The 19,746-nt window shown below is 36.5% G+C and overlaps 1 protein-coding gene and 1 long non-coding RNA gene across 3 annotated transcripts in view; one reads left to right on the top strand and one right to left on the bottom strand.

Moving 5' to 3' along the window:
- Positions 1–9,214, top strand: part of LOC139138228 (uncharacterized) — a 118,692-nt gene extending 109,478 nt beyond the window's left edge. The window contains exons 13-15 of one of the 2 annotated variants that reach the window (XR_011553561.1): positions 3,932–4,083; positions 4,680–6,248; positions 6,889–9,214. Coding sequence is in view for 1 of the 2 variants with exons in the window: in XM_070706511.1 (XP_070562612.1) it covers positions 3,932–4,083; positions 4,680–5,525 (998 nt within the window). In the remaining variant the exon portion in view is untranslated. Of the gene's footprint in view, positions 1–3,931; positions 4,084–4,679 lie in introns of both variants that reach the window. The other variant, XM_070706511.1, reaches the window with a different exon arrangement.
- LOC139138229 (uncharacterized) lies at positions 5,154–19,361 on the bottom strand. Its single transcript, XR_011553562.1, has 3 exons — positions 19,246–19,361; positions 5,853–5,892; positions 5,154–5,250 (listed from the first exon to the last, which is right to left on the bottom strand). It is a non-coding gene; the product is annotated as an uncharacterized lncRNA (long non-coding RNA).
- Positions 19,362–19,746: the final 385 nt, after the last annotated feature.

The following is a 19,746-nucleotide window of genomic DNA, read 5'->3' as shown; positions in this document are numbered from 1 at the left end:
TTCAGCAACACAGAGCTTATTAGATAGATGGTTGTCCGTCGTTGTCTTGCACCCATTGTTCGCATTCTATCATCCATCAACTTTTGGCATTCAAAGCTTAATTTTTAAAACTGTGCATCCAATTACGTTTAAATTTTGTGTAAATGTTGCTTGGGATGACTTGAGTTTTGTTCAAGTTATAACAAAATATCAATCAAATCTGCTGTATAACTTTCCAGGGATGACCTCATTCTGATGTCATTCAAATGGATGATGAAATTTGAATATACACATTTTTCAGGAAAGTTTTCTTTTTTAGTCCCCAGGGACACCGTCTGGGGGACTTATAGGTTTTGTCATGTCCGTGCGTCCGTCCGTGCGTCCGTCCGTCTGTGCGTGCGTCCGTCCGTCCATTCACGCAGACATCTGGAGCGATTTCGTTCAAACTTGGTACAAGGATAGTACCCTACCTCATACAGATGCACGTTGATTTGTTTCACAATGCGATCAAATTTGGCCGTGTTAGAGGACTTTTTAGTTTTCATCTCCATAGACGCCCATGTATAAGGCAGTCCATAGATTCCCATGTATAAGGCAGTCCATAGACTCCCATGTATAAGGCCAAGAAAAAAAAAATTTAGTTTCTCATCGTATTCGTATCGCAAAATGGATGCAGTGACACAGTTTTTAGTCCCCACAGATAAAGTCAAGGGGGCTTATAGATTGGGTCTTGTCCGTCCGTTAGTCCATCTGTGAGTCCGTCCGTTCACACAGATATCTCAGACACTTTGACAAAATGTCACGTGACCTTGATGACCTTTGACCTCAAATACACATATTTGTCCATAACTCAGTAACCATAAGTGCTACACCCTTCATATATGGTATGATGGGACACCTTATGACGCCACATATTGTACCTCATTAATTATGCGCACATCTAATTTTGAGCGAGCCAATAGAGCTAGAGGTCTGATTTTTGGTATATAGGGATAACTTAGCAATACAATTTTTTGACAAAATGTCACGACACCTCAATGACCTTTGACCTCAAATATACATATTTGTGCATAACTCAGTAACCACAAGTGCTACACTCTGCATATTTCGTATGATGGGATATGACGCAACATATTGTACCTCATTAATTATGCACATATTTAATTTTGAGTGAGCCAATAGAGCTAGAGGTCTGATTTTTGATATATAGGGACAACTTATCAATACAATTTTTTTTACAAAATGTCACGTGACCTCAATGACCTTTGACCTCAAATATACATATTTGTGCATAACTCAGTAACCACAAGTGCTACACCCTTCATATTTGGTATGATGGGACACCTTATGACGCCACATATTGTACCTCATTAATTATGCATATATCTAATTTTGAGCGAGGCAATAGAGCTGGATGTCTGATTTTTGGTATATAGGGATAACTTATCAAAAAAATTTTTTTGACAAAATGTCACGTGACCTCATTGACCTTTGACCTCAAATATACATATTTGTCCATAACTCAGGAACCACAAGTGCTACACCCTTCATATTTGGTATGATGGGACACCTTATGGCGCCACATATTGTACCTCATTAATTATGTGCTTATCTAATTTTGAGCGAGCCAATAGAGCTAGATGTATAATTTTTGGTATATAGGGATAGACTACAGGATAGAAATTTTTTGACAAAATGTCATGTGACCTCGATAACCTTTTACCTAAAATACACGATTATGTCAATAAATAAGTAACCACAAGTGCAATGTCCTTTATATTTAGTAGGATTTGAGACCTTATGACAACACACGCTTTACCTCGTTAATTATGCCCATCTATAATTGTGGGCAAGCCAATAGAGCTAGAGGTCTGAATTTTGGCATATATGGATTAATTAGCAATACGATTTTTTTTCAAAATGTCACGTGACCTTGATGACCTTTGACCTTGATTATGCATATATATGCATAACTCAGTAACCACAAGTTCTTTACGCTTCAATTTTGATAGGATAATAGACCTTAAGCTGTCACATCTTGTACCTCATTTATTATGCGCATATGTACTTCTTGGCTGGCCAATACAGCTAGAGGTCTGATCTTTTTTCCCGATTTAGAACCATAACTTAGACATGCCTCTTGTTTCAAATTTGGAACAATAACATAGACCTATGTGTCCATAGATCTGAACATATACACGCCAGTGATACTTCTTAATGACCACATTTCCCTGCCCCATCAAGACTAATACTCCTATTACAAGTGGGGACTATGTCATTGTCAATGACTTGTTTCAGTCAAAATCTTTTTACATCACTGGCCTTAGAGCTTTGAGGTTCAATATTAAGCTTCTCAGGATACACTGTTAATGTTATGATCATAACCACTTGTGTTATTTTAGGCATTAGAGATAGCAAATTTATGCATTTTTTCAGTACAGTTGGTCGTGCTAGAAGCAAATACCACAATCAGTAACCTGCAATGGAACAATACTTCATCGATTAATTTGTACCAAAGAAAACCAGCATTTTCTCTAGGCATGGCAGTTTTTCCTTTGAATTTCATTTAGGTTTGCTATGTAGTGATTCTATTATTGTTATTTACGTAAAAAATAACTGCAGAACTGTATCAGTCACTAGGTCACTTCTTAAGTTTTTGGTCATTTATCATTTTTCTGAGAATCTTTTTGCCTGCTGTTGGGTTTAATTTTTCAAAACGTCTTCTTCTCTAAAATTGCTGTCAAAAAGCTGTCAAATCTTTTAGGCATGCAGGGATAAACACATTTCCTCTGTGTTCAAATGATGATAAAATTTGCACGTGTTTTCAAATTTGTTATATGTATAGCATTCAAGGATGCCCTCATCAAGTTGTATTGAGAAAATACCGGTATTTTGCTCATTTAAAATTTTGAAAATTGTGTATATTTTTGAAATATTTCTCGATAAAATATTTTTTGACACAGATTTATCCAATAGTAATCTTATTTGGTTTGTATGTTTCTGGGGATTACCTCAGTCATTATTATGCAAACGATGAAAACATTGCATATGCAATCTTCTGGGTTAAGTTTCTCATATGTGGTCAAAACATTGTTTTTTGTGATACCACTGATATTACACATTGGAAATGAAATAAGTAGCATATCAGGTATGCTATGTTAGGAGTATTAAAACTGGCATGAAATTTGCAATTTTCAATTTTTCAGGTTTTTTCGCATTTCTTGCTCATCATTCTTCAATTTTTTTTCACTAAAGCTATGCATCTGATTGCAATCAAATTTAGTTTAACCTTATTCCATTTTGTTCATATGATGGTTAAATTTGTTTAGATGTGAATTTCAAGAATAATGTTTCCATTTTCTGTCAAGACATTTTTTCCTGAGATTCCATTCATGTTATACCTTTCAAATTGAATATATAGTTCATTAGTTATACCCATATTATAATTCATTATTACTACCTTGGTACAGTGGATGAAAAATTTGAAATTGTGCGTTTTCTCAGTGCTAAGTTCATACCTTGTTATGTTCACACCCATTTAAAAAAGTCATTTTCAAAATAACTTGGGGAATGAATATCTGAATAGGGGCTCTTTAAGCCTTTCAGTGATTCTTTTACAGACTTCATGAACTGGAGTAATCTCCTAGCCGAGACTTGGACATGATGAATTAAAAGATATTGCCAGATTTCCTGTGACAGACAAGGCAGACCTTCGCGGCAATCAGGAGACATAAAACAAAAATACAAGCACAGTTTGCAAAGGTTAAATACAATGAACGACATAAATAGATTAGATAGATTTGCAGGTGAAGAACAAAACACCCTGAGAACCAGTTTGCAAGAACAGCTAGAGTACTGCCTGTAGAGAGTACCTACAAATCATAATCTTCATCAACTAAAGAAATTTACAACAGTGAATTTACAATTATATTCTTTTTTCTTTAACTTGCAGAAAGAATATTAGTGATTGTTATTGTGATATTGACTGCAAGTGCTGTTGGTGTTGTCATATTGGTGGTTGTTATTCCATATGTGTGCAAAATTATGAAGAAGATTGGTTTATTCTTACCTGTGCCAAGAATCAAACTTCCTAGTGATTCTGAAGTAGGTTCCTGAATTCTAGATTATCATTGCTGAAACTTATAAGTGTCTTGTCCATAGAATGTTATGAACAAGCATCTCAAATAATTCTAGGCTAAAGCCACTTCAAGATCTATTTGTTCATATTAATGAATGATTGGTTGGGAATAGCTTTTTTTTATAAGTATTATGATTGTGATTGCTTTTTGAGATCTTTAGAGATGTACAGGAAAAGTAGTAACCTATTTGCGATATTTTAAATATCCAAGGCAGGTTGCTCCAGGCAGAGGTCTTGATAGTTTCCTTGAACACACTTTGGAGGACTCAGGGCTTTGGTAAATGTGTCATATACATGTATTCATGTGAACTTGGCAAAAGTTTGTTAAATGGGCATCATGAAAGTGTACCATGATGTATAATGTTATATTTCCTTCACATCAAGACTCAATCAGAATGCTGGACATTGATTTAATTCAACCATTAAAGACATACAATTGTACTGTTTAGAAACATTTTAAAGTGCTTTGAGTGAATGCATGGTGCAATTTTACTGGAGTTTTGGTTAATGACTTGCCATTTGAAGGTTATATTCATGATCTATTATATTCCCTCTCTTTTAGGAATATGACTATATAACAGACATGACTCAAATAGAGCACACAGAAGTTTATGATGGCTTTGTAAAAACAAAAAAAGACAAAGCCTCAGGGGAATATGGTTTTATACCAGTGAACACAAATGGACTCTCTGACTTTTACAGTGTATATTCATATGACATCCAAAGCAGTTTCTCAACGAACTATGTCGGAAGTGACAGAAGGGGTGAAGAAAATAATTTAAGCTGTAAAAGTGTGTATTCCAGTGAATGGAGTGATGGAGATGATGGATCAATCAGAGATTCATTTATTCTTCAACAAATCATTGACAATATTAATGACAATGATACATTTTCTGAATCACATGGAGCAGCGCATGCTAAATCTGTTACAGTGTCTGTAGCTAATCCTAATGAGAACCAAAACTGCTCAGTGGCTTCCCAAGATGATAGCCATGATTGTCATGTGAGTGTTCTTGATGTTGGTGATCTGCCTTCTGAAACGGTACAGAACCCAAACCAGATTGCAGCAGTCAGTTGTGATGAGTACTCTCAAGATTCAGAAGACGAATTAATCATGCCCTGTCAACCTCAAACTGTGGATGAGAAATCTAAAGTTAGTTCAAATAAACCAGATGGATATTGCCAAGTGACAGAAGATGCAAAAATCATGCTGCAGGCCTCACAACAGGTGAAAGATGAGATTCAAGAGGTGGACTTCAGCCAAGTCAGTGAAAATGGAGATAGTAGTGTAACTTCATTAAAACCAAAAGCTACAAACAATTTAGATGTAACAGATGAAGTTACCAATATTTTCACACCAAAGTCTGTCAATAATGAGACTTTTGTTTCAGGACATGATTCTGATTGACAGCATATTGATGGGAGATTAATGGCTGGTTTGACAGATTCTGAAAAGGTTTAATTATGGCATTTGGAAACACTTATAAAGTGCCACTTTTACAAACATTTGGTCACATTGCCATTATATTGAGCTGCTCAAAAGTTACAGAGGACTCAAGCAAAATGCTTTGTTCTTGTTTTTGCTCCTTTTATGAACTATCTTACTATTGCATCAAAAAGAAGAAAATCTTATAATTCTTTCTCCACTACAAGCTATGCATGTGTGTCAACCTCACACCTTGTTGGCTTGAGTTGCTAATCAACTGTACAAGTTAACAAGTTACCTTATACGTACCTGCAAGCAGGCTAATTTTTATGGTCATCATTCACAGATTCTGTAGATAAAGTCAACATCAGGCATGCCATTTGGTTAATAAGATAGGGAAAGGAGACAAATTCCATAACACTCTGACAGATATGATTCAAGGGTGATACTGTATATATATATATTGATATTGAAGACAATCATGAAAAGGAAATAAGACAATAACAAGAAACCAAAAAAGTATGTGTTTCATTTTTGCTAAATCTGTTTTACTTCTGCTGTGTCTAATTGATGTAACTATAGAGTGACATAGAGATCTTTTACAGATATCTTGATTACTGTACCCTTTATGTGTCCTTTCACCTGTAATTTTCTGGCAGATTAGGCACAACTGATAAATGTAGAGACATCCCTTTTGCCTAATAGGTGAGTATAAAGCTTTAGAAAACCTTTTCAAATTGGAAAAGTGTATTCTCCCGTGCATTTGCTCTCACGTGGTAGGACAATTAGGCTAATGTTGTCTGTTAACAGTCAGGCTGGATGACATGTACTGTATGAGATGTTTTCCATTTCATTTGATTGCGAATGAAAGCTAAACATAACTAAAGGAGAGTATTTGGTTGCACATGTGGCTTTTGATCAATTTAAAATTGATTAGGTATCATTCGTTCACAAGAGCCTTTTCTATAATTCAATCACATGCATTACCAGAATTATAGACACCCTTATCATTTGCGAAGTAAGTAAAACATTCTGAATAATACTTTTTTGAAGTGCTGTCATTGGGTAGTTTTCCTCTCCTGAAAGTATAAGCTAATTAAACATTTAGTAATTGCCTGTTCTTAGGTTGCCCATATAGACTGCACATTTTATGGTATTGCCAGTTTAAAAAGTAAAAATTATCTGCAATTAAATCAACCAAATGACTGTAGTTGAATCCCATAGGATTTATATCAACTGCGTACTTTGTTGCAGTTACAGATACATTATACATGATAAAGTGTCCACAATCCATACAGAAGACATCTGGAAATCAATGTTTGGAATTTTCCCTTTCCTCTTTTAGCTGCAGATCTGCTGTCAGTGACACAGAGCTTATCTAATAGATGGATGTGTGGCAGGGACGGATGTCTGTTGTCTGTCATCCCTCAACTTTTCACATTCAAAGCTGCTTCTTCAAAACAGCCCGTCTCAGTGATTCTATTAATATTTGGAGTAAAGGTCACAAGAGATGACCTGAATAAGATTTGTTCAAATTGTGATGAAATATGCCATTTTTAGGAATTGTATATTTGAGGCTAATTGTTACTATTTTTTTGGCAAAATTATTCTTCTCCCTGATGGCTGGTCAACAGTTTTAATATTCGGTATGAGTTAGGTCCCTAGGGATAACCTTTAATATAAAGATTTGTTGAAATTGTGACAAAACATGCAAATTTCTATTTTTAAGGCGATTTTTGTCATATTTGGTCAAAAATCTTTAACAATTTTTTCAAACTGCTGGTCGGACAGCTTTGATATTTGGGATATGAGTCCCCAGAGATGATATATTTCAGATTTGTTCAAATTATGCAGAAATATGCAAATTGGTATTTTAAGGCAATTTTTGCCATTTTTCATCAAACATTTAGTTCACCAAAACCGCTTGTCTGATAGTGTTGATAATTGGTATACAGGCTCATAATGATGGTCAAAATGTGATATATTCAAATTATGATTTTGTATTTTTAGGGTATACTTTTTGTCAGTTTTGGTCAAAAAATTTGTTTTCAGAAACTACTCGCCTTATAGCTTTGATATTTATTTTACATGTTCCTAGGGATTATTTTAACATGATATATTGAAGTTATGATGAAATCTGCAATTTTGTATTTTGGGGCAATTTTTGCCATTTTGGTCAACAATTTGTTACTCAAAAGTAATACTTGATATTTTTGTACATGTTCTTAGGGATAATCTTAATGTGATATGTTCAAATTAAGGTGAAATCGTCCATTGTTTTTGCCTTTATCACATGAACTGGCCCGTATCTCCACCTGTGTGACGTACACCAGCACAGATAAGAAATCCATATTACCGCTGTTGTACGTCATCAACCGGAACTTTTTTCCTGCAATGGTACCGTTCGTACGTGCACGTCGCGACACAGACCGATTTGTCGTGATCGATGCCGTGCTGTCATGGCATTTTGACAAAAAGGTGACCCGATAAATCCAGATACGGAAACATAGAAGGCATGCCAACGGAATTTCGAGTCGCTAAAGCTTTACTATTCCCAAGAATCGAATGAGGATACCGCGTCGATCGTTTGGCTCAGTAACGTCACGGTTCCAGTTGCAAGGCTCAATGTGGATATCGTCGTACCTGGCGATCGCCAAGCGACGTCGTACCTGGCGATCCCGGTTGGTGATAAACCCGAAAGATACACCTCAACGAAAGTTCAACTTAATAAATGAATACTGTATAAACTTTCGGGAAAGTGACATAGAAGGCACAAATATCGACGAACAACGATAAATTTCCTTCATCACACAAATACTATTCCGTTGTTTCTCGATCGGAATCAAGCCTAAGCTGTCGAACTGTAGCGTAAACTCTGCAGTGCAGCGCTGTAGAATCCGATGCATTTCGAAAGTTGACTCGGACAACACTCACAACAGAACAGAGTTCCCGTCAAGTAACAAAATTGGGAAGTACCTACGGGCGATATATGTGTTACAGCAAATATCAAAGTCCGTATGACGAAAACATTGACGACATGGCCACCGGCGGAGACCGGTGACGGCAGTGCCCACTACAAGCGTACACTCAGTAACACTGTGTGTGTCATCGATCTGAAACTTTCGGGCTCGCCAAGGCCGTAAACTTGTGATATTTTAAAAGCCACAGCATCTCTAAGAATGATAATTACTGTTTCGATCGTGCCGTTGCATTCGCTTTATAAATATAATTCTAAATATTCTAAATATCTCAAAATACTATCGTTATCAGTCGCCAGCGCGGTGAAAGCTATGCCCGCCCGCCGATGGCAGACTTGCCTTGGCATCGCTCCAGCGCGAGACAATGATTGACACGCGCACGTGACCGAATCCGTATGTCTGATTGGTGGAGATACCATTCCATGTATCAAAGTTTTAGCGTCATGGGATTTATGAATGAAAGTATACCTGTAAACATTTGCACATCTCCTGGGTGACGGACCGCTTTACTCATTAAATGTAAGTAATCCGCGTAAATAAAACACAAAATCGCGATAAAAATCATGCAATTTGTTACAATAATTTTGATCCATCCACATCAAAGAAAAATAAGAAGACTGTTCATGTGATAAATATATAATCCCATGGAATTTTTCTCTGTTTGACGTCATCGTATACTCGTGTTTTTCGCGGAGCCGTACAACTTCTCGCCTTCGGCTCGAAGTTGTACGGCTCCGCGAAAAACACTCGTATACGATGACGTCAAACAGAGAAAAATACCATGGGATTATATATAATAATCATATACCCATGCCCATATCGCCCAATCCTGGTGACGTTTACTGTAAAATATCAGCCATGATATTTTACATAACGTCCAGATATGCACGATAAACTTCATCACTTTTGAAGTCTTCCGGAATTACAGTTGAATTTTGTAGTAAACAAAGTAAACAAACAAGATGGCTGCTGCTCCCCTCCCACAATGCAATGTTGTCAACATAAAAATTGGAACAGCTTTGATGAACAAGGGTATTTCGAGTACCTAATATGGGAAAAGTAATGTTCAATTTTGTTATATTATCCTATGATTATTCTGTTAAAGTTCCTGTAATTTTGGGCAACCTCTAGAAAATATGCCTTTTGCATTGCATTGTCAACCTCTGAATGTTTAGTGTGCGCAAGGCATGACAGCAATTTCAAGCATGCGCCACCTGTTGACATGGCAACTCCAAGTGTAAAAACTGAAATGGCCGACACTCTCTGCTTTGTACGACCATTGAGTGTGATCAAAAGTAGAGGATAGTCTTTGATAGGTAATGATTAAATAGCATAGCATAGTGCACCTTAAAATGTCCCTCCAGTAAAACAATTTTTGATCCCTGGTGTCATGCGTCTTAGATTTCATTGAGAGATGAAGGATTCGTTGTGATGCCACGCATGATGCTGACTTTATCATATAATTTATGAATGAAGCCTGTTGACACAAATATTTTGGTATTTATGCAGAAGGAATATACTAAAAGTAAAGCCTGTAAAATTCTGGGCATTGGTATATGATACATCTGTCAATACCCAATATCCCCTGTTTTTTGCGTCGTATCAGCATTTATGTCATTTGCGCTGCATCAGACACTTGACCTTGTCTCATGCCTGACACAACACAGATGATACAACTTAGGAATCAGTTATCAGTTATCAAACTGAGCTCGTGCCATTTCCATAGAATCTTTTGTAAGGAAATCAGTCTTTTTAGTTTTATTACATACCTCGTGTATCAAACGTTGCCCGCTCCATAAGATTCAATGATAACTCGTCGATGACATCGCGGCTGCATAGTCATCACTTGGCTGAAAATGAACCGGAACAATTTTCAACATTACAAGTTTTGGATGTAAAAATGCTGAAATTTCATGTTTTGCATAGAAAATCGTTTTTTTTTTTTTGGAAAATTTTGCATCAAAACATTGATAAACTGCATAACAGTAGTTTAAATATATTGATGCACCATTCAATGACAAAAATTGTTCCATTTTTAATGAATTTTTGTTTAAGATTGAAATAAAGCATTTGATTAATTATCATTTAAATATTTTGAGTGAAAACTGTAAGAGAGGCATGTAAAAAAATCATTATAGCCCAAACAAAGGACTATGTACCCTCGGGACAGGAGACCATTTGCGCTCCTTACATCTGGCAAATGGTCACCTACCCTCGGGCACATAGTCCCATGTGTAGACTATAATATGTAATATAAATCAATATGCAAGATTAATTAAAATGTCATCTCAGTGGGATAGTACAGGGCAATTTACTGTTACTTCAGGCTTTTTTTCAACTTGATGGTGGATAGATCTCCCAGATATACACCTCAAAGGGCACAAAAATCCCATAATCATGTATTTAAAATTCACCTCAAAGGGCACTAAAATCCCATAATCATATATTTAAAATTCCTTTTTGCAATTTAATAAGAACTGTCTATCTATACCTCGCTAAATAATATCATTTGCTTATGAGAAGATGGCTTCAAGAGCCTGTACCACAGAAAAAAACGTGCCTATGGGGCAGATATTTGGACTCTTAAAATTTTGCAATTCTTTTCTAATCTATCACTTCTGGGGATAATTTTAGTGTAAGAAAGATTTTCTCCGTCGTGGTTTTTCGAAAATTTAGTATGTCATTTTTCTCCATAGAGATAACATAGGGATAGCAGCCATTTTGAATATCAAATATTTTTAAATCTTCGTTAATTTGTTTCTCTAGTACTGTACATATGTAATTTTTAAGGTGACCCCGAGATTTTGAAAGATTCTTTAACCCTTTTACCACCATTGTTTTACCCAAACCCATTGTTATCTATGGTTTACAGAATATTGGGGGTGAACAGGTTAAGCCTCTTGGGAATGTTTGAGCAAGTTTATATCTTTCACTTGTGAGGCACATACTACCTTAAATATTGTCAAAGACATTATAAATTAGTTACTTCAAGCAACTCCTTGTCACACAGCCTTCTGAAACCCACATACCTGACTTTAGGAGAATAAGTGCCCTGCAGCTGATAAGCTGACATGTCTGAACTTCACTTTTATGGATGCAAGTTTCCTCCTAGCTGGCTTCCTTCAGAAAGATTACGGTAAAGCATGGAGCATGTCATCTGAATCTCTGCACTCCTGAACAAGTAAGCTGAACTTGGTCATATAGTCTTTTGTAGAATATCACTAGGAAACCTATGTACAAGCCCTAGAAAGGTACATGTATACATGTATTCCCTATCCAGTGTGTAGGCTTCTTATAGGGCCTAAGAAGGGTTCCCTTGAGGAATCTTTTGGTACTCCAGTATAACAGGCTAAAATGCTGGATATTGTGTTGATTTGTACTGTATCTTTTTAGTCATAAGGCCTAACAAGTATTATAGAACCCTTTTCAATAGTGTTCATGTTCATGATATTGTTTTGAAGCATATCTTTTGTTATTTTTGACCATCCCTATTTATAGACTGAGTTAATTTGAAAGTTTTGTTATTTCCTCATATTCAGTTCATGTTGATTTGTATTTTGCTCTGTATCATTGATAACATTATTATGTGGTGGTTTACTGCTATATATGCAAAGCAACTATATTTTTGCTTGACATTGAAACGATTTGATGTTCCTAAGTTACAGGGGAAGTTCTCTTAAGATCTTACCATGACCGTAATTTTCAAGGCATGCTCCGCAGTCACAGTCACATTTTCGCAGTGGATTATTTTCAGACATCCCTCTCAGGTACTTGTGAACACTGCCATCTTTGTTTTGAACAAAAATCCATTCTGGTACAATACAAAAATGATTTACCCATATGTACACTTTCCATATGGCCTGAGGCCTGACACACCTTTTAGTGTAAATATTTATTGCAAGAAAATGGAACAAATATACAGGAGATGGCATTTTGAATATAGATTAAGCAGTACAATGACATTGTAAACTGTAATTCATCTTCAATGTAAGTTGTATTACATCGCTTAAATCCATGGATATGCAGAGGTAATACTTTTTTTTTTAATTTCATTTGTTTATGAATTAAAAATACTATAATCATATGCAACATATTAAGATTGATAGAGTGCAGTAAGGGAGCGTTCAGTTTTTAACGGCTGGGGGGGGGGGCCCCGGCAAAATCTTGTCGCCGGTGTTCAAAAAAATGATGACCCCCCCTGCATTTTTCGTGAAAAAAAGATGACCCCCCCTTTGTCAGACGAAAAAAATTGATGACCCCCCCCCCCCCCGCTTAAAAATAACTAAAACCCATACGTCAAATTTACCCGCATGGTTTGGATTTGAACTCCGGTACGCCGCGCACTTTATTCGTGTAGCAGAGATGCCAGTGCACAAACTTCTCAGCCACATCCATTGAAACGTCTGTTAATTAGGACGACTGTAATGCAATTTTTAACTTCATTTCAATAGACAACTCATGTCCATGGACATTGTATAAAGTGAACTTTATTGGAGTGGTTCGCCAAAGGCAGCCTTCCGGTTAAGAGGGTCATGGGCCATTACGTAAAGTCAACTTTATTCTAGTGGGCCACCGTACCACCGGTAAAGAGGGTCGATCATGGCTATTGCATAAAGTAGACTTTACTGGACAGGGCTGCTGAAGGCGCACGGCCATTAAGATTGCCGTGGGTATTACATAAAGTCAATTTATTTGAGTGGGCCGCCGCAGGCGGCCCACCGGTAAAGAGGGTCGATCATGGCCATTGCATGAAGTAAACCTAATTGGAGTGGGCCGCCAAAGGCATCTGCCCGTTAAGAGGGTCATGGGTAATACATAATGTATATTTATTGTAGTGGGCCGCCGAAGGCGGCCCGCCAGTAAAGAGGGTCGATCATGGCAATGGCATAAAGTGAACTTTATTGTTGGTATTATGTTTTTGAAAATGTGGTGACCCCCCTTTCTTACCAGTGAAAAAGCGATGACTCCCCCTTTGCGGATTCCAAATTTTGATGACCCCCCCCCCCCTGGATTTTGCCGCCCCCCCCCCCCCCCCCCCCCCCCGGCCGTAAAAACTGAACGGTACCTAAAATGAGTAAATTTCAAGCTTAGTTTCACTGTTATGTTCATAAACATTTTCTTTGATATTAAAATTTAGTGATTAACCAGCATTTCAATTACTGTTACTCAATCTCAGAGAAATTTTATGAACAGAATCATGTATTGAGAAAAGAAATTATACTTCTGTGAGTATACGATGTTGTTCTGTAAATGAAGGCAATAAACATACTATATTGAGAATTCTTATTTTTCAGCGTTTGCTTTCATCTCCATATTATAAATATTCAGACCAGAATTATCTGAGATATCTGACTGTTATGAGAATCAGTTTGAAGTTTTATACCATAATTTTATTTGAATTCAAAATACCTTTAAATAAAGATGTGTAACAATTAACACAAAAGTAAAAATATTGTCATTTTCTTCACAATTGCATATTTTGTCAGTAACAGTGAGTAGACTTGAGATGCAATGTAAAAAATAGATTCTCCCATTTTAATACATGAAGTGAAAATAATACATATGTTTGGACTTTATTGAACTCACATTGCTCAAATTTCAGCCTTAAAGATTGATGAATCTGATTTAAGAGTGAAGCTCTGTCATTTTCTTTCAGTGTAGATTTCCAAATATAAATTACTTTGATATTCAGAAAGAAGGAAATCACTTGCTGGCCAAGCCATGAAGATGAAGGATAATCTGTTGCTGCAGCTGATCAAGCATTGTGAAGATGCAGATTATGAGATGTTCAAAAGCACAAAGAAAAATGCTTAGTCAGCATTTCTACAGACACTCTTGTAAAGAAATAACAATTTTACCAATTACAATGTTACATGACTTTTTTGAAAACAGGCTTCTTGTGTTAAACATAGACAGCCGAGAAAGAGGATTGGAAGCTACCACAAAGAACAAAAGAAATGTGAAGAGGCGAGGAGCGATCTCTTTTGGAATCATTAGAACGTGTGAATCGATTTTGCATTATTATCAGCTGGGTGATAGTCGCTGCTAGACATCCGGTAGTTCGCAGTGAAAAAACTTCATTGAACTTATTTGCAGCATAAAGTTGTCTTTCCAATTGAAGTCGGATTCCCTTATCCTAAAGATTGATTTATTCCTAGATGCGACAAAGAAACATTGCTTTCCTTCCGAATGGCATTAATTCTCTGCTACGAAAAAGGTGTGTTTAGGACACACTGAATGTAAGCATGCAAGCATGTTTTGCGAGATTGTACGACAGTTGGATGGTAATTGCATTGTTTTATCAGTGGGTATGCAAATCCAATGTAATTTATTCCAGCACAGTTCGTTCAAAGGAAATACCGCAGCTTCTCATCCTGTTTCTCGACTGTCTATTTGTTAACTTTGTGTAAAAGTGTCGAGAAAATGAGATCACAACAACTGCATTTTCCTACATCTCTGTGGAATTCGCTAGCACTGCATTAACCCTGAGTTCGCCATACATGACTACCCATGCATGATCATCCTGATATCTTTGAAATTAATTGTTCCAAAGACTAGACGGGATGTGAATGAGGTATAAACACATTTAACTTTGGGAAATGACCTTTTTTTACTTCAAGATACTCAAACTGTAGCATTTCTTGATGGAAGAGAGAACAGCATCCTCAGTGTATTCTTCCCTACATTTTAAACTTCACTAAACTAAAAGAGTAGCAGCTATAATTTGCTTATTAATTAGTTCCAGAGACCAGCTCTGGAACTGTTAGTTTTTGCTCACTTTCCTTCTTTCTTTCTTTCTTTCATTCTCTATTTCCGGTATTACTACCATAGAACATGCTATACACAAATTTCACCTTAATTACCCAGAATGCATTGCGACACGCTTATGATGTCATCGATCAGCTCAGACGGGTTTTATGGGCGTTTCTTGTTTGTTTATTTCTTTATTTTTTATTTTGCATTGCACAAAATTTTAATATATTGCATTCAGCTATTAATAATTCTAGCTCTTTTTCGCTTTGTTTTTGTTGCTTTTTGATTTTTATTTTTCTCTAAATACTCGCCGTACGTGGCGCTATACTGTTACGTCATACGCCTTCCATATGGACTGGTCTTGGCGGACATGTTGAATTTTTGCATTGCGATGATTCAAGCACAGCGACCGTGCGTCATCGTCCAAGAGCTTAGATATGGTGACGTTTCGGAGAGCGATCGCATTTTGAAGATGGGTTTTATAACTTTATAATATGTTTTGCCAAAGATATTTGTATACATATATGAGGCTTTAACAGGGTTTTCCCCAGCCCAAAACAGCGTCATGGCCAGCGACGCTATCGTATAAGCCTGCGAAGCTGTCGATCTCACCCGACGCACAGGTCCAGTAGGCATAATTTGTGATGATTTTTTCCTATTATTATCATAAAAAATAATTATGAATATTAATAAATTATTGATATGAATGTTACAGAATATTAAAACTTTTTTACACACAATGTCGTCTACTTTGTGTAAATGCCATCTGGAAACTCCATTGTTTTGTCAATTATGATTATGAATAAATTATGATTATGATTAATAAAGTCATATTTTACACATTGTAATGTGCTTATGTGAACAACCCTCTGGAAACCCTCATACAGTTTCTCAATCTATGCCAAAATATACAAGTGACACCATTGCCAAGGTTCAGTCTACGGCGAGAGTTACCATTGCCCAGGTTCAGTCTACGGCGAGAGTTACTACACAGTGTATATAATTATATACACTGAACCTGGGCAATGGTAACTCTCGCCGTAGACTGAACCTTGGCAATGGTGTCACTTGTATATTTTGGCATAGATTGTGAAACTGTATGAGGGTTTCCAGAGGGTTGTTCACATAAGCACATTACAATGTGTAAAATATGACTTTATTAATCATAATCATAATTTATTCATAATCATAATTAACAAAACAATGGAGTTTCCAGATGGCATTTACACAAAGTAGACGACATTGTGTGTAAAAAAGTTTTAATATTCTGTAACATTCATGTTAATAATTTATTAATATTCATAATTATTTTTTATGATAATAATAGGAAAAAATCATCACAAATTATGCCTACTGGACCTGTGCCGACGCTATCATTGTTACTTGCGACGCTATCGCTACTTAGGTTCAGTGGCAAAGTATTCACAATGGCACGGACTGGTCAACTTCGGTACGATCACATGAAAGGAAGACAGATTATTTGTAGCTTCGTTGTTTTACAATGTCACTAGTTATTACTCCTTTCAATTTGTATGAATAGTGTCAACAACAGAACAATTTCACAGGTCCCACCCTTGATTGTACCGGTGGCGATTGTATGTAAAGGACAGAAAAAATTGATATACAACCATAGCCAAAAGTCAGCGATGATTTCCGCTCTTAATTGACAAAATATTTTCAAATCAAACTGATTACACAATCCCTAGATACAGAAGTGGCAATTTGATGAAATTTCTGTTTGACTCACATCTTGAAATAAAAAGTAAGCTTGGAACAAAGACATGTATGCTGCTGATCAACAGCGTGGCATGGCATAGCAGAGTGAACTGTCTGTCACTGCCCCGGCATGCGTTGGCTGCACATAAAAGCAACTCAACTTTCCAAGATCAAACGGTCAGTATCTTGTGAAAACAGCGACATAGCAATGAAAATTGTTTTAGTCAGTGGTAAAAACTCTTAACAGATGAAGTGTTAATTGCTTTTAATCAAATGAAAATGCATGTGGCCTCAGTTTTCAACTGCCTAGGTCCGATGTCTCCTCTTGTCTGATATACATTTCCGTGCATTGTCACCCCTATATGTATCTGTTGCGTTTTTACCGTACATGTAGGCATTTGTAATCTGTGTACTGTAATTCCCTGGACTGCCTAGCTCTTTAGTTGTATTCTGTTGTTACCGCTACCAGCCCTAACTATACGTACGTGCTTGCATATTAAAATCCCAAGCACTCTTTCATTCTGCACCTATCTTCGTCTGCACACATTCTCTTGTTTCTTCCGCTGCTCTAGCAGCTGGTCTCTGGAACTTCGCTTTTGCTTGCAAATGCTTTCTAGGGGTGGACCATTTGATATCCTGGGGGGGGGGGGGCTTGGAAGATTTGGGGAAAAAAAAAGATGCCAGGTGGAGTTGCTCGAAAAAAAAAATCTGGCTTTAAGTGGCTAATGGAAAAACAATTATGGACCATTGCGACTCGGAAAAAAAAAATCTTGGCAATTGTTCGATGCACACTGCAGCATCAATAAAAATCAAGCAGTAGCTCTGGAGTGTTATAAAGCATAAACCATTTCAAGCTTGAGGAACAATAACTGAATATGAACAATTGTACAGTATACATGACCTTCTGATTAGAGGAAGTATGCTGAAATTGAAATTGCTCACTAGTGTTTTCCAGAAATGTGTAAATCTGAATGTATGGATTTTGTCAAAATACCACAAGAAGAGCGACAGCCTGCAAACATTTTACTATTATCGTTTGCGTATAGAAAACTCATAACAATGAAAAAATGCGTAGAGACTCAATCCAATGCGTAATATTATTACGCATTCGATCGACTCTCTACACATTTTTTCATTGTTATGAGTTTTCTAAATACGCATGTTTTATTCGTAAATGCGAACACTGTTATAGTGAATTATCTTACCAATGTTTTTCTTAACAAAAGCAAATGTGTTTTGATTATAATTGAATGAGTTTGATGGTTTTGGGGAAACTGCTATGTGGTAATGAAGAATGGGAAATGAGCAATGAAATGAGCAAACAGCAGGTGATTTAAGATTAAATGTTACATCTTCACTGCAAATAAAACCATAAGTGTGTCATAAATAATACAAACAAAACAAAATCATGTTTGTTTGTTTTGTTGTATGTGAGCCACGTCTAAGACACACAACAAAAGTACTGTTTCAGTCTGTAAATGTCACCTCAGATGCCACGAGAGAAAACCATTTCCACTCCAAAATTTCATTTTTCGCCTTGCGAGAGGGGGACACCCCCTCTCGCACTCTCCCCCCCTCGTTCGCTACGCTCACTCGCCACTCAGTCGCTTCGCTCCCTCGCAGTCCACCTGTCTACTTTCTTAAATTACCCGGCTTCTTTCAATGTAAGGACAACACTGACAAGTAAATGCCATAAATGTACATGATTTTACAAATATGTTTTTGTTAAGTGAATCAAAAATGTACATGTATTTACATATCTTTATTTAGTTTCTTGAATATAGTCTGTGTGCGATAGAACAGCATCTTGTTACTGGGTGTGAAAAACCAAGCAAACAAACACTGCACCGAAATTTGGTAAAAAAAAATATATCTCGAAGAAGGAAAGTGAAAAAAAAAGTTGCCAGCATATGCCCTGTAGAAAAAACATAATTCATGGCGAAGCACCTGGGAAAAAAAATAATGGCTCTCCACCAATCTTCCAAGCCCCCCCCCCCAGGATATCAAATGGTCCACCCCCTAGTTGTTTTAAAGTTTTTGAATCATTCAAGCAAGGCACATGGCAGGATATATTCTTTAGTTACAGTTTTAATTAAATGCACTGGGTCAATCTTAATTATTTCTAATGGCCAGTCTATTGATTAGACGACACCACTATCCCCAAATTTCATTGTTGAGTGTTTTGTATTTCTGTCTTGCTTTGAATAAGACTTGAACTTGGTTTTGATCAGGCTCAATAGATTGACTTTACTCACAGAAAAATATTTTCAATTTCATGTAAAATCCCATCTTCTTACTCAAAAAAGGTTCCCAGAAGTGGCACTTTGTCATGCTGCACACCTTTATCCATAGTTGACAGACTGAAGGTCACTTGTTGAAATGAAGAAATAAACACATACTGTTATAGATAAATAAAAAGCATTCACTCCTAGGAAACATGAATATCCAAAATATCCTTCACATATACAACTTTAAATTTACGGCAAGGGAAAACGTGTTGTTTTTAAGTTTGTGTTTCATTTAATACTTTATTAGTTTACACATGTTGATGTGTTTCATTGTTAAACAGTGACACATGTCAACCTTGCCTACAATAAAAGGTATATAAATAGCGTATGCGTCATGCAACCGAAACTAACTCCAGGCTAATTCCACAGAAAAAAGCTAGGCTGAGAACAAAGAACAACTCAACCTGTTGAAATCACATTTTATATGCCAGTTAAGTAAAACAAGTTCCACATGTATTGTAAATTCTG

This window comes from Ptychodera flava, chromosome 8 (assembly GCF_041260155.1).
Source record: "Ptychodera flava strain L36383 chromosome 8, AS_Pfla_20210202, whole genome shotgun sequence".
NCBI lineage: Eukaryota > Metazoa > Hemichordata > Enteropneusta > Ptychoderidae > Ptychodera > Ptychodera flava.
Note: the sequence above shows the minus strand (reverse complement) of the source record. Positions and strands in the feature narration are given on the sequence as shown.